General features: G+C 43.3%; 1 protein-coding gene across 4 annotated transcripts in view; it reads left to right on the top strand.

Moving 5' to 3' along the window:
- The window catches only part of SH3RF2 (SH3 domain containing ring finger 2), an 84,225-nt gene that overhangs the window by 28,220 nt on the left and 41,688 nt on the right, over positions 1-14,317 (top strand). For 3 of the 4 annotated variants that reach the window (XM_083487802.1, XM_083487800.1, XM_083487801.1), the window contains 2 exons: positions 4,949-5,218; positions 10,810-10,905. In XM_083487802.1, coding sequence (XP_083343928.1) covers positions 4,949-5,218; positions 10,810-10,905 — 366 coding nt within the window. The remainder of the gene's footprint in view (positions 1-4,948; positions 5,219-10,809; positions 10,906-14,317) is intronic. The other variant, XM_083487803.1, reaches the window with a different exon arrangement.

The following is a 14,317-nucleotide window of genomic DNA, read 5'->3' as shown; positions in this document are numbered from 1 at the left end:
AAGCACAACCAGGAGCTCAGGGACTGGAAGCCGCTAAGGTATTGCCGGTAAATCAAAACATTGCATTTGCTACAGGAAATGCTAGGTGGAAATTAATAGGGCCTTCTCAGTAGTGTCCCCCTCCCTGTGGAATTCCCTCCCTGCAGATTTCAAGGAGATAAAGAACTACACAACTTTTAGAAGACCTTTGAAGGAAGCCCTGTATTTGGAAGCTTTTAATGCTTGATGTTTTACTATGTTTTTATATGTGCTGTAAGCCTCCCAGAGTGGCTGGGGAAACCCAGCCAGATGGCGGGGGGGGGGGGGAGAGAAGAAGAAGAAGAAGAAGAAGAAGAAGAAGAAGAAGAAGAAGAAGAAGAAGAAGAAGAAGAAGAAGAGAGAACTGCCATAAGGCTGCAATCCTTTGCATACTTTCCTAGGAGTGTGGCTTGTTGACCTCAGTAGGGTATGAGTGTGGACCTTCAGAAGTTGTTGGACTCCAAATGTTTAAGGAATGCCAGAGACTTCATTAGAGTAACAGGAACTCTTTTCTTGCCTAAAAATGACAATGCAACAGTCTCTCCAAAATCATTCATGCAGTCCCTGCCTATGAGCATTCGATTTCTCCTTGTGTGGGGAGCCCTTTATTGTAGAGCACTCTGTTTCCTTTCCATACTTCGGGGGTTCTCTGCTGATGGCAGCAGTATAGTTTTGAAACCTACGGAAGGCACAATGAGCATAACCGTACCATATTGTAATACTTGGCTTTAGCTTCCCTGCCAACTAATGTATACCCAAAATAGGATTTCTCCTCTCAAGTTGCAAAATGTGAGAAAGGTGAGGGTTAAGCTTAAGGGCTTTGGAAATTAACGTTGAGCTATAAAAAGCATAAGCCATTTGCATCTGCTGTCTTTGGCATGAACAGTTAATATCAATCTGTTCTCTAAAACATGGGAGGTGGGAAGTTTGGCATTTGTAGAGCTGACTATATATTTAGTCTATGCCACTTGGGCTCAAAATGCCTGTTGAAGGCATCGTGTGTGTCTTGTATTTTAATACAGACCTGGAATCCACTGGTAGGGATTGTCTTTAGACTAGAAATGAACAGGTTAAGCTGGGGCAGTTGCTGACCTTTGGCTCTTCAGGGTTTTCTGTTTGTAAAGAAAGAAAGGATGTGTGCTTGGATACTGCAGCTCATTTAGGATGCTTTGCTCCCATCTGCATCCTGGGAGTGATTCACTTGAACTCAGAGGCTTTCAGTCAGGATCTTTTCCAACCTAGTGCCCTCCAGATGTTCTGGATTCCACCTCTCTTCAATCCCAGCCATCATGGGGTGATGGGAGCCAGAGGACCAATGGTGTGCCACCTAAGTTTAAAAAAAAAAAACATGACTGCTTCCAACACATTGTCTCCCTCCTTTCTTCATTCCCTTTTCACAGGAAATCCAGACAACATCATTATCAACTTCTTACTTTCCAGTCATTTCTTCATTGCTTTGCTGTCTTTGGCTTCATGCACATTAAACCTTCAAATATGAAGCACGTTATTTCCCTCAAAGAATTATGGGTGCTGTACAGTGGTACCTCAGGTTACAGATGATTCAGGTTACAGACTCCGCTAACCCAGAAATAGTACCTCAGGTTAAGAACTTTTCTTCAGGATGAGAACAGAAATCACATGGCGGCGACAGTGGGAGGCCCCATTAGCTAAAGTGGTACCTCAAGTTAAGAACAGTTTCAGGTTAAGAACGGACCTCCAGAATGAATTAAGTTCTTAACCTGAGGTACCACTGTAGTTTGTTAAGGGTTGCTGGGAATTGTAACTCTGTGAGGGGTAGACTATAGTGCCCATAGTTCTTTGGGAGGAAAGAATGTGATTTGAATGTGTTTTAAAGGCATGGTGTATATACAGCCCAAGGCCTCATCTGAGGCTATTTAAAGAAAACCAAAAAGAAAACTTTCCAGCAGCAGCCAGCCCAGATGTCTCTGGGAAGATGACAAGTTGGGTGGCAAGGACCCTTTTCCAGATGATTTTCCCTAGGATTTGGTAAATGAAAGTAGGGATACTTGATGGCTTTATTTTCTTCACATTTTTAAGTGACTTTACCTAATTCGTGCTTCCCAGACTATTCTTGCTCATAGATTGGAACACAGCTAGCCTTCAGTTTTCACACTTCTCCAGATTTTGCAATACAGCTCTCAGTTCCAAAAGCATGCCAAAATACATATAAAAATGTTTTAGGATCAAATGTGTGCAAAAGAATCACAGAATATTTTAAGGCAGAATGCATAAAAAAATACATATTGTGAAAAATACATGGAAAGTCAGTGTCAACCAGTGAAGGTCATTGGAGGTTTTTAAGCAGAGGTTGGGTGGCCATCTGTCATGGATGCTTTAGCTGAGATTCCTGCACTGCAGGGGGCTGGACTAAATGACCCCTGGGATGCCTTCCAACTCTACAGTTCTATGATTCCATCATATATATATGTGTGTGTGTGTGTGTGTGTGTGTGTGTGTGTGTGTATATATATATATATATATATATATATATATATATATATATATATTACAACAACAGCAGTGCAGAACAATATGAAAAATGGGAAGGAATATAATTTTGAAATGAGTAGAAATGAAATTGGCATAGGCTGCTAAACAGCTAAGCAGCCGCCAACAGATATAGCTTCCACCTCAAGTTTGAACTTATCATAAAGTCCAGATAGAGAAGGACCAATTTTTTAATTTTTTATTTTTTATTTTGGCCTAATTACCCTACATTCTAATAGCAATCTCAATTCTCCAGGTGCCTGACATTGCATAGACAGAATGGCACTACTCATGCACTGGTAGAAGGCATCATTAGACTCTGGGCAACACTGAGGTTTTCAGAAGTATTGAAAAAAGGAAAAAACTATCAGGGTGCACACACACACCAAAAAATAACCCATTCCAGTAAAGACTGATCATGTTCAATGGCCATGGCTAGCTGACTGATGAAGGGGGATTGAAAACTGAGGGAGGAGAGGAAATGAAATGGCGTAACTGGAATAGCAAACAGGAATCACTCTACACTGGATCATTTTCTGCTGGTCCCCACTCGTCCTCTTTATCGCCGGAAAGCAGTGCATTGTGGGTCGTCCTCTCCATGCAGCTGTTCTGACTTTGTAACTATTTTACATTTTCACCATCAATTTCAGGATAGATTTGGAATACACTGTGTATGAGGTGTGTAAAGGAAGCTACAGCGTGTCCATTTACTTTCATGAGGTCTCTTATGCTGCCTGGTGTTTCCATCCAACTGTATCGTTCAATCACTTCCTGGCACTGGGAGCAGAGCAACCTCATTTTTCGAGTGGATGCAGATACCTGTGCTCCCTGCCTGATGGGCCCAGGGAGGTCTACACTTGAAGCCGTTGTGTAGTGATCGGCACCCTTCTCCTTATCTCTGCTATGCTTCTTTGGGAGGGGGCGGTGGCGCAGGAGTAGGTGGCGCAGCTGCTCTCAGATCATACCTGCAACAGGGACAATGAATCCAGTGAAGCTCTCTGGGTTTGCTCCAGCAGACTAAATTATCCGGTCTATTGTATAGTAAATTGAAAGTTTCAGAGTGGATAAAATAGGATTCAGATCAGTAAATTAGATATTGCAACCCAACAGCCATTTTTACTGGCAAAAAAAAGTTGGGGTTTTTTTAAAAGAAGAGGCAAACGCCTTAACTCTTCTGATTTCAGTAAATTCTTGCCATTTGATTTTATAGGGAATAACAACAGTAACACCCTTATGAATTATAAAACATATTGCAGTCTGATACACTGAAAATCAATGAGATCTCTCCCAAAAAACTCTTTAAAGCTGAATTGTAGCTACAATTTGGGTTTCCCACAGATTGGCGTTTGCTCCAATTGAGCTTTAAAGAGCGTGTTTTCGTGGGGAAAGCTCCAGAGCAAAAATAAATAAATAAAGTGTTGTAAGTGTTGTAAGGGACGCGGGTGGCGCTGTGGGTAAAACCTCAGTGCCTAGGGCTTGCCGATCGCATGGTCGGCAGTTCGAATCCCCATGGCGGGGTGAGCTCCCATCTTTCGGTCCCAGCTCCTGCCCACCTAGCAGTTCGAAAGCACCCTTAAGTGCAAGTAGATAAATAGGTACCGCTTTATAGCGGGAAGGTAAACGGCGTTTCCGTGTGCTGCGCTGGTGCTGGCTTGCCAGAGCAGCTTCATCACGCTGGCCACGTGACCCGGAAGTGTCTCCGGACAGCGCTGGCCCCCGGCCTCTTAAGTGAGATGGGCGCACAACCCTAGAGTCGGACACGACTGGCCCGTATGGGCAGGGGTACCTTTACCTTTAGGTGCTCATACATGGAGGTTTAAATCATTGGCAATGTCTGGAAAGAGCAAGGAGGGGTAAGTGTGGATAAGCCCTTAGACTGGGTTGTGTGTCATATAAAGACAGGCACTGTCTTTTTATTAATGTACTTGATTGTGCAACAAGAAAGTTTGAATTTTGTTCTCAGAATACCTTTTGTTGCACAGTCAACCTTGCTTATGCTGTCATCACACTGATCTGTGAGGATGAAAGCCGTGATTTTCGTAAAGCATTATCAGAAAACATCTGATTCTAATTTTTATTAAAAAAACAGAGTAAGGAAAACAAAATAGGGGGATGCAAACAAAGCTGTTTTGTTAAACCCCAAATTGTGATCAGAAGAAGTGTTGAAGTTCACAAGACAAATGTCAACTCCTTGAAATCACTTGAGAAGGATAGACATTACTCATTGGTAGAAGTCATATTGGACACTGATATAAATTGAGAATTGCTGCTTTTTAGGTCCTGTCATTTTAAAGACATGGAGAAATGGTTTTCGTTTCCATGACACCGGTCATGATCTTGAAGTCAACATAAACTGCCCCAAATCACTCATGGTTCGAGATTGTTGCAAGCTATGTCACTTCTCTGTTTCTTTTATTTGAAGGTTCCCCAGGCGAAAGCCTTGTACAGCTACAGAGGGCACAACCCCGGAGAACTGAGGTTCAACAAAGGTGACACCATTATATTGCACCGTCAGCTGGATGAAAACTGGTACCTAGGAGAGATCAATGGGGTCAGTGGCGTTTTCCCAACAAACTCAGTGCAAGTTATCAAACAGCTGCCACAGCCACTCCCCCTGTGCAGAGCACTTTATAACTTTGATCTGAAGTCCAGGAACAGAAATGAAAAAACAGACTGTTTGCCATTTCATAAGGTAAGTCTGGTGTTCACTCGCCCATGACAGAGATCTCATTTAAGCATGCCCAGTTCAGATGATGACCAATGATTTATTGTGGCTCTTATCTAGTCTTTATTAGGGAAGTATACCTAGTGGTTCTGTGTAAGGGCACAATATAACAGGCATGCTCACTCATTCAGTTACTACTATTAATGCCAACAACCGTCTAGATGACTAAGGTATAAGTCAGTGATCATCAACCTTTTTAGCAAGTGTAGACAAGTTCGATCCCATTTGAAATAGTGCCATTTTAATACAACCTTCCCTGATGCCTTAAGATAGTGTCTCTAGTCTGCTGAACTGGAGAACAGGTATCAGTGCAGCATGAGACAGTATCTGGAGAGACTGTTGCTCCTCAGTTAGTGCCCCACACATCTCAGGTACCTTTGTCACTTGCTGCATCTGTGTTACAGGTTTGCTGCCCATGGTTTAAGTAAATCTTCCATTTTTTAAATAATAAATAATACACCCTGTGAACATTCTGGGGCTCCCCAGATGTTTTGGACTACAACTCCCATCATTTCTAACTGCTGCCTGGGACCGCTGATGCAGTTCAAAACATCTAGAGAGCACTAGGTTGAGGGATGCTAATATACATGGATGTCCCAAGAAAAGATAGATTTGGGCATCTCCACAGAAACTTTCATCTAAGGATCTCAAAGCTTTGTGCTGCAACCAGTCTTTTGCAAAATGCCACCTCATTGAAAAAGCTTTGCATTATTGTAATCATGAATATAAATGATTATGAGGAGTTGAAGAAGACTTCTTATAAAATCCAGCACTGAACATTTAATGAGAAAGAAAAAACCCAATCAACTTTCCACAAAACAAAGATTGGCGTTTGGCTAACGGAAAGGTTGATTTATACAATCTTCCTGGAACAGTCCAACACAAAAGCCCACTGGGTCTGTCTTTGTTGTGGGTCGTATAGTGACCAAGATGTAAAATAATGATTGAATGATGTGAGCACAGCTCCAAAGCCCACCTTCTCTAGAAAAATGCTCATATCAAAATGCCCATATACTTGTAGCACCAGCAATTCAAATATAACCACAACTTTCCCCAACTTCTTCCTACCACTTTACTGCTCCATATTTTCTTCATTGGGCACCCCGTGACCCACAGTTCTGTGAGTCTGCATGTTGGGGGGTTGCCTCTGGGCACATTTCATGACATGTAACATAACTATCAATTGACCACAACTTTCAGCGCTGAAGAAAGAGTTTTCCATGTAATTACAGTTGGTTTTATACAGTGGTGCCCCGCAAGACGAATGCCTCGCAAGACGGAAAACTCGCTAGACGAAAGAGTTTGCCGTTTTGGAGGTGCTTCGCAAAACGAATCTCCTATGGGCTTGCTTCGCAAGACGAAAATGTCTTGCGAGTTCCTGTTGGTTCCCCCCCCTTTTTTTCTAAGCCGCTAAGCCGCTTATCAGCTGATCCGATCAGCAGATAAGCCGCTAAAAGCCGCTAATAGCGCTAATCCGCTAATCCATCAATGGGCTTGCTTTGCAAGATGAAAAAACCGCTAGACGAAGAGAATCACAGAACGGATTCTTTTCGTCTTGTGAGGCACCACTGTACTTGTAAACCACTTGTGAGACAACTTTACAATTTCAGTGCTATATTAAATTGATGGTGATGACTCAATTAACCCAATGCTGTTAGAAAACAAAACAGTTCAGGATTGAGCGAGGAGAGACAAGATGGCTAGGTCATTTCATCCTCTAAGCACTCTGAATATTCCCCATTTGCCCCACTGTTTGTATCAAACATTCTTTACTGTGGTCCAAAGACCCACAAAAACAGTTTTGAAAGCAAAATGCAGCAGAGATACAAGGAAAAGATACCAAGGCAGTCACTAGGTTTTATGAAGAGAATGCAGATTTCTATTTCTTATTATCTTCGAGAGAAATTTTGCCACAGCCAGGGTAATATCATTTGACTTACCTTTGAGAAGATACTTGACATGGAAAGTTTCAGAGTTTCCAGGTTAATTAACAAATAAGGGTTTAATTAATTGATTCCTGGTTTGTTTATACACTCCACAGTGTAGAAAGATATGCTTCTTACAACCGACAGCCTAAGAACATAAAGAGAGTCTATTCTTATAAAGTATGCCGGTCAGTCTGTCGTTTAGAACTTCAGATGGAAGTACATTTAATCTGGCTTTGGCAAACAGTCAGCAATAATTGGGTACTGACAGATTCGTAAGATACAAGGGTAATTGAAAATCACGCCCATATTGAATTCCAGACACAAACGGTTCGCAAGTTGCATGGATTGAGAGCAAAGATGCAATATCCCATAACCTCTGCCTCAAGGATTTAGGGCAATATCATAACCCAGATGCTGTAAAAAGGATGATGAAACTCCAATTGAGGAGACTTTTTGGGCCATAGTTTTCAACCATGAGCTGATAGACTTCTCCCTGGTTAAATGTAAAAGTAATCCCTTCCCCAGGCCAAATTCAGAAATCTTTAACCAGTATTTCAGAGCCGCCCACCATGCTTTGGTGGAAAGCAGAAAGTATGATTAGTAGGACTGTCATTAGTTTTTCCTAAGCATATGCCCCTCAGCACCTAGAAGATAAGAAGAGGAACACTTTGTAGTATGTAAAGGAGCAACTGGCTCACAGAATAACACAGAGCAAGCTTCATCTTTCGAGTCTATGGCCATGCTGTGGGAAATTGAATGATGAGGTCGAGTTACACTTTAAGGATCTTTCCCACACAGCCCTGAGATTAGGGGTAGCTTGAAGGGGAGCTGCAGGAGGATGGCTCAGATATCGAACAGCCAGTTGTTATCACAGCCTGGGATGAGGAGGAACCAGCTGTGAGCGCCAGTTTTCACTGCAGCATCTGCTGCTGCTCATTTCGACAGTATCAACACTTTTAAAAGTGGCTTTCCACATCACTGACAACAACACAGGGGACACAGAAAAGGGACAATTTCTTTTGCTAGCTGCAGACATTGTCTCCATTTCATGCCATCTGGATGTGCTGTGATTTGTTCCTCTTGCTATTTTTTCTTCTTCCTTTATTTGTCTTTTGTTTCGGTGGTTACTCATTCTGTTTATTTGCTGCTGGAGACAGAGCTCATCTCCACCTCTGTGGCATGGTTAGAATGCTGGGATTTACTGTTTCACATTTCAGCAAGGGGAGAAGAATTTATTAACAGACCCGTGGCTGGCAACGTGAGATCAACTTTGCAATTTACAAGGAGGGGATGTTCAACTCTTGCTTCTCCATTTTGAAAACTTCCGGCACAAAAAAGGCTGTGCCCTTATTATCTCTTGCCATGCTTAAGCAAGCCGAGTGAATTGTAGCAAGGTGCAATTCATACTTTTCAAGTTTTCAAGTGCTGTACTTAAGACTGGCCTTCCTACAAGGGGTCCAAGAAATATAAGGTTCTGTGAAGTTACATGAGTCAGGGTTACTTCTTGGCTGTGGTTGTGCTTAACCCGGCTTCCAAGCACCCTTTCAAAACAGCAGTAGAGACAGATGTTCTTTCCTCACTCAAGCATATATAGAGTCCACAAAATCCATTTAATGTGTTTGCCATCAGCATCCTGTTGCCATCATTTGAGCATCAAATGTGCTCATCCTGGGCAGAATTGTATTCTGATTTAAAGACCATTTGGGTTTCTTTATGGTCCTTGAATTCATTGTGAACCCAGCTTTCATCCTGTCACCTTGGCCTGCGCTTAATGGATTTCTGAGAGCCCCCCACCCTGTATGATTATTATTTTTAAGTAATGGGAGTTTCACAGTTTATGACATGATATAATATTCAAAGGAGGAGGGTTTTTTTTTAAAAAAAAATCCACTAGGTAGATCAGGCATAGGCAAACACGGCCCTCCAGATGTTTTGGGACTACAATTCCCATTATCCCTGACCACTGGTCCTGTTAGCTAGGGATGATGGGAGTTGTAGTCCCCAAACAGCTGGAGGGCCGAGTTTGCCTATGCCTGAGGTAGATTTTACACAGGTCACTTCCTCCTGTGCATCCCTCCCCTATTCTAATTTCATCCCAGAAGTCCTGCTGCGAATGTCTCATCCTTATCTATAGTGTGGCAATAAGATACAGAGCCTTTTGGGTTGTGATACCCAATATATGCAACTCTATACATAGAGAAGCCCACCTTACAGGTTCTCTCTTCAGCCATCAAAGAGCTTGATGAAACAAATCTTTACCAGAGGGCATGTAATCTTTCAGAGTCAATGAGAGATTGGATGGGATGTTTGTTGTTATTATTTAAATGATTTAGTTGCATGTTACCTGAAAAGTCCCTAAGTGACTTACATTTAAAAGCATAAACATAAATACATTATACCAAAATTTAAATTCATATAAAACATTAACATTTTTATACAACATACCAAAAGCAACACACACCCAGAACAGCCATGGGAAGCAAGGGCAGCACACTAACAATAGAACAGAATCACCTTTGTCAATCAAAGGGGATGAGGGCGCAGATTTGCCCCCCACATTGCAGGGACGCATCACATGGTGTGTCACATGACACGTCATGTGATGGGTCTTGCCCCCACCTAGCCTGCGAGCGCTCATGAACCAGGTGGGGAATGGGGGGCACAGATCTGAGCTCCGTGCTCGGCCTCCTCCTCCCCGTGTGACATTGGTGGGGAGGAGGAGGCAGAGCAGGGCCACAGGATTTGGGGGGAGCCCAGCCCCCTCCTTGGAAAATGGGGGGGGGGCGAAGACCCCTCAGCCCCCACCACTTGCTGTGCCTGAAAGGGAGAAATATAGGTCTCTCCCTGATGCTGAATGGATGTCTGTGAGGGTGTTGGGTGCACTTCACTGGGGAGGGCATTCCACAGATGAGGAGCAGCAACTGAAACGGCCCTCTCCCTTGTCATCACCGTCAGAACTTCCCTCAGAGGAGGGACCTGGAGAAGGGTCTCCAATGAAGTTCTAAGGGTCTGGGTAGGTGCAAATCAGGAGTTCCTGAGCTGCAAAGAGCTTTAAAGGTCAAAACCATCACTTTGAATTGGAATCATATGAGTAACCATGTGGAGGGGGGACATTACTCATCTTGTTTTTAAAACTACTGTTATTGTGAGCTGCTTCGAGCAATAGTCTAGAAGGCATTCCAGGGCAATCTAGGGCAAGGGTTGAGATTGTTGGTGACCTGTCACATACCAGAGCCAGCCCACTGCTAATCTCCAACTGCTCCTCCTAGGATAATATTGGTCTCCAAACTGGAGGGATGAAATAATAAATAATAGTTATGCTTTTATTTGCTGCCTTATTATTGATATATTTTTTTAACATAAAAAGGTTGTATACCACCTTGAAAAACAAATAGGTGAGATTTAATAAGCCACACTGGGGAGTGCCTTCTTGACTTTGCAATGATCATTAAATGATGCATTATTTCATATTTTAATGATATAAAGGCCAAGGCTAGCATGATTCATCTCTCATTGTGGTACAAGAGACAAACCCATTCGTTATCTATCAAGCACAGAGAAGTATGTTGACAACTGTCTGTTGTTGCTATTATTATTATTAATACTGATGCTATTACTATTGCCTTTCAGGGTGATATAATTACTGTCATCAGCCGGGTGGATGAGAACTGGGCAGAGGGCAAGTTAGGCGACAGAACTGGAATTTTCCCCATCTTGTTTGTGGAGGTAAGAACAATGTTCTGAAGCTACTCAGGGCAATAGCTATCAATGCCTGTACATGTACTACATGTTCTCGGAGATTATCTTTATGAGATCTAACAGACAATGGCTTTGCAGGGCCAGCACAGGGAGAAGAGAGGCTTCCAGTAAAAGCAAGCCAGGCTTCTTGAGGCAGTTCTGACACATCCATCCATTGGAAGAGGGAAGGGAATAAACAGGGGACAGGGCTGACGGAGGCTCAACTGACTGGAGAGTTAGGACTAGTCGGAGGGAGCAACCTTAAATAAATAAATAAAAAGCATCTGTCCTGTGCTCTCAAGGCAGCTGAGAGATGGTGGCAGTGAACTACGTGGACTATTTCCCAATTTTGTATAGAATTAGTAAGGAATGCTGCCACTTCTTTGAGTTCAGTCACATCTTTTCTCCAATAACACTACACATGTGCATATTGATAAATACTGGGGGGCGGGGAGGGTGGAAGGTAATAGAGAGACCAATACTGATGAGCCCAGGCATATGGTTGCATCAAGATTCTGTGTAGTGTGTGACCAATGCATACCAGCTGTTTACATATTGGGGGTCATAATATAGCAAATATTCGATCTTAATGAGATCAGTGGCATCAATATTATTTTCACGGGTTGGGCTGTGGAGTCCATACACACACCAGCCAAACAAACAAACAAGCAAACAAACACACAAACACACCAAATATTGGTGGAGTCATATGTAAAGATCTTTCCTTCCTTCATTCCTTCCTTCCTTCCTCCCCCCCTTCCTCCCCCTCCTCCTCCTTTTTGCAGTGACTTACCAATACCCACATATGCATCAGTAGCTGGGGTGGGGAAAGACGCAAAATACGAAGTGAAAGCTACAGCAAACTGTAAGTTCTGCAAACTGGAATTCAGAGGAGTGAACCCCTAGAACCAACTGAGAATTACACTACTGCATCTGATTAAGTGGGTCCTGTTGGGAAACTGCCAGGGAGATAGTGTCCATCATGAGCCCCCAAGCCGGAGTTCTGGACGTCCATCGGCCTCCCGTACTCACGCAGATCCAACAGTTAGGGGCACAAAGCCTTTGGAAATTCTTAGCCACATTCCTAGGCTGGTGCACCCTCTTTATCAGCAGAAACACAGCCAAAAGCTTGCATCACAGAAGAGCATAATTTACAGACTTTATTTAGCATTTAACAGAACAAAAGAAAACACGTCCATTCTGTCAGCGTGTCTGAGCCGACTGAGAAAACGAAAGGAAAAAAAACAGCAAGCATAAACATCCTGTGAATAGGACATGCGCAGACTCTGTTGCTTACAAAGCCTGCTCCCTTTAAGGTGGAACGGGAATATCCTAACATCCTCCCCCTTTCCGTGTAACCTGTTGTACCTGTGGTTCACCCAATTGCAACCTTTGTACATAAACCTTAAGTTGTTCTTTGTTAACAACCTTAGACAACAGATCAGCAGGAATTTCATTTCCTGCCATGTAGGACACCTGAATCAGTCCTTTCTGGATACACTCTCTTGCACGATGTAACTTAATCTGCAAGTACTTGGTTCTCTGCTTGCAACTCTCGGAGTTCAGCAAAGCCAAACACGATCTATTGTCTTGATACACTTGTACAGGACATTTCACAGACACCCTGATGTCCTTAAACAGTTGCATCAACCATTCACAATCCATGAGTGAAAATGACAGAGCATTGAGTTCTGCTTCACAGGAACTTAGGCTCACTGTTGTCTGCTTCTTGCACAACCAGTCAAACAGGCAGTGGTTGTACATGTAGCATACTCCAGAAGTGCTTGTACCATCCGTGGTGTCACTTCCAAAACTTGCATCAGCAAAGATTTCAAGACCTCCAGTCTTCTGACTGGTGAACCTCAGCCTGTAGTGCATAGTCCCTTTCAAATAGCGGGCTATGCGCTTCAGAGCTTTCCAATCCTGAACCGTAGGATTGTTAGCATGTCTGCTAAGCAGATTACAGCTTACAGCTATGTCAGGTCTTGAACATCTGGCAATGAAATTCAGCTTGCCTAGAATGCATCTGTACAGCGTTGTGTCTGAAAACGCTTCAGCAGTACTGTCTACCTGGTAACCTGTCACCATCGGTGTGTCTGCTGGGTTTGCATCAACCAAATTCAACCTGGTTAACACATCAGCAATTTTCTGTGTTTGGTGTACCAGAAAATTACCTGCTTGGTCTTTCTCCACCTGCAGAGAAAGATAGTTGGATACCTCACCAAGATCCTTCATGTCAAAGTGCTCCTTCAGCTGAGCTAGGGTGCTTTGATAAAAAGCCTGATTCTTCCAAAACATCAGAAGATCATCAACAAAACATAAACAATACAGTTTGTTTTGCCCCTCCTCCTTGACAAACACACATGGATCAGCTTTGCCCTGGTGAAAACCTAGAGAAAGCAATGTCTCAGTGAGTTTTGTGTTCCAACACCTGGCACTCTGCTTGAGACCATATAAGGATTTCCGCAGTTTACAGACCATTCCCTTCTGTATCTGCATCCCATCAGGTGGAAGCATGAACAACTCCTCAGTCAAAATCCCGTACAAAAAAGCTGTATTAATGTCGTGGTGGGAAACATGCAGTTTCTCCTCCGCAGCGACCTTGAGCATCAGTCGAATGCTCTCATATTTGACTGTGGGTGAGTAGGTCTCGTGGTAATCCTGTCCTGGTACCTGTGAAAAACCTCTGGCAACCAATCTGGCTTTGTGTCTGACTACCTTGCCATTCTGGTCTGTCTTGGCCTTGAAGACCCATTTGCTGCCAACCAGTCTCATTCCTGGGACTACCGGTACCAATTCCCAAGTTTGGTTCCTGTTCAAGGAATCAACTTCAGCCTTCATGGCATTAAGCCAAGGCTCAGCATCTTTAGAGGTCAACTCCTGAACCTCTTTGAAGCTTGAAGGTTCCCATACCTTCTCAGAGCTACTAAGAACAGCAGTTGCTGTCTTAGCAAACTCATCAGCATACCTCTTTGGAGGTCTGCCTTTGGTCGCCCTTTCAGACCTACGTACTAGACGCAAGTCTTCTGGACTCATCTCCTCTTTCTTAGGAGAAAAGTGACCAATGGTGAACAGTGGTTCTTCCAGTTCATTGTCAGACGCATCAGATGGTCTGACTGAGGCTTTTGCGCTCTGGTAGTCTGCTGTGTCGTCACTGTCACTGACATCAGCAGCAGCAGCGCCGCCCACTGAACTGGAATCCGAACTCTGATCATCATCATCATCATCATCATCATCATCATCCTCATCCTCATCAGCAGCAGCTTTCTCATCTTTAGCTGCTTGCTTGACATCACCTTCATCCTCCTCTGGGTAACTCTGGAAAATTCCCACATTTTCCCCCCACTTAGGATTGTATTCAACACTCCTTGTGAACTTGATGGACTTAGAGTCAGTCATC

The sequence above is a fragment of the Podarcis liolepis genome (assembly GCF_965112155.1).
Source record: "Podarcis liolepis genome assembly, chromosome: 2".
Classification (NCBI taxonomy): Eukaryota; Metazoa; Chordata; class Lepidosauria; order Squamata; family Lacertidae; genus Podarcis; species Podarcis liolepis.
Note: the sequence above shows the minus strand (reverse complement) of the source record. Positions and strands in the feature narration are given on the sequence as shown.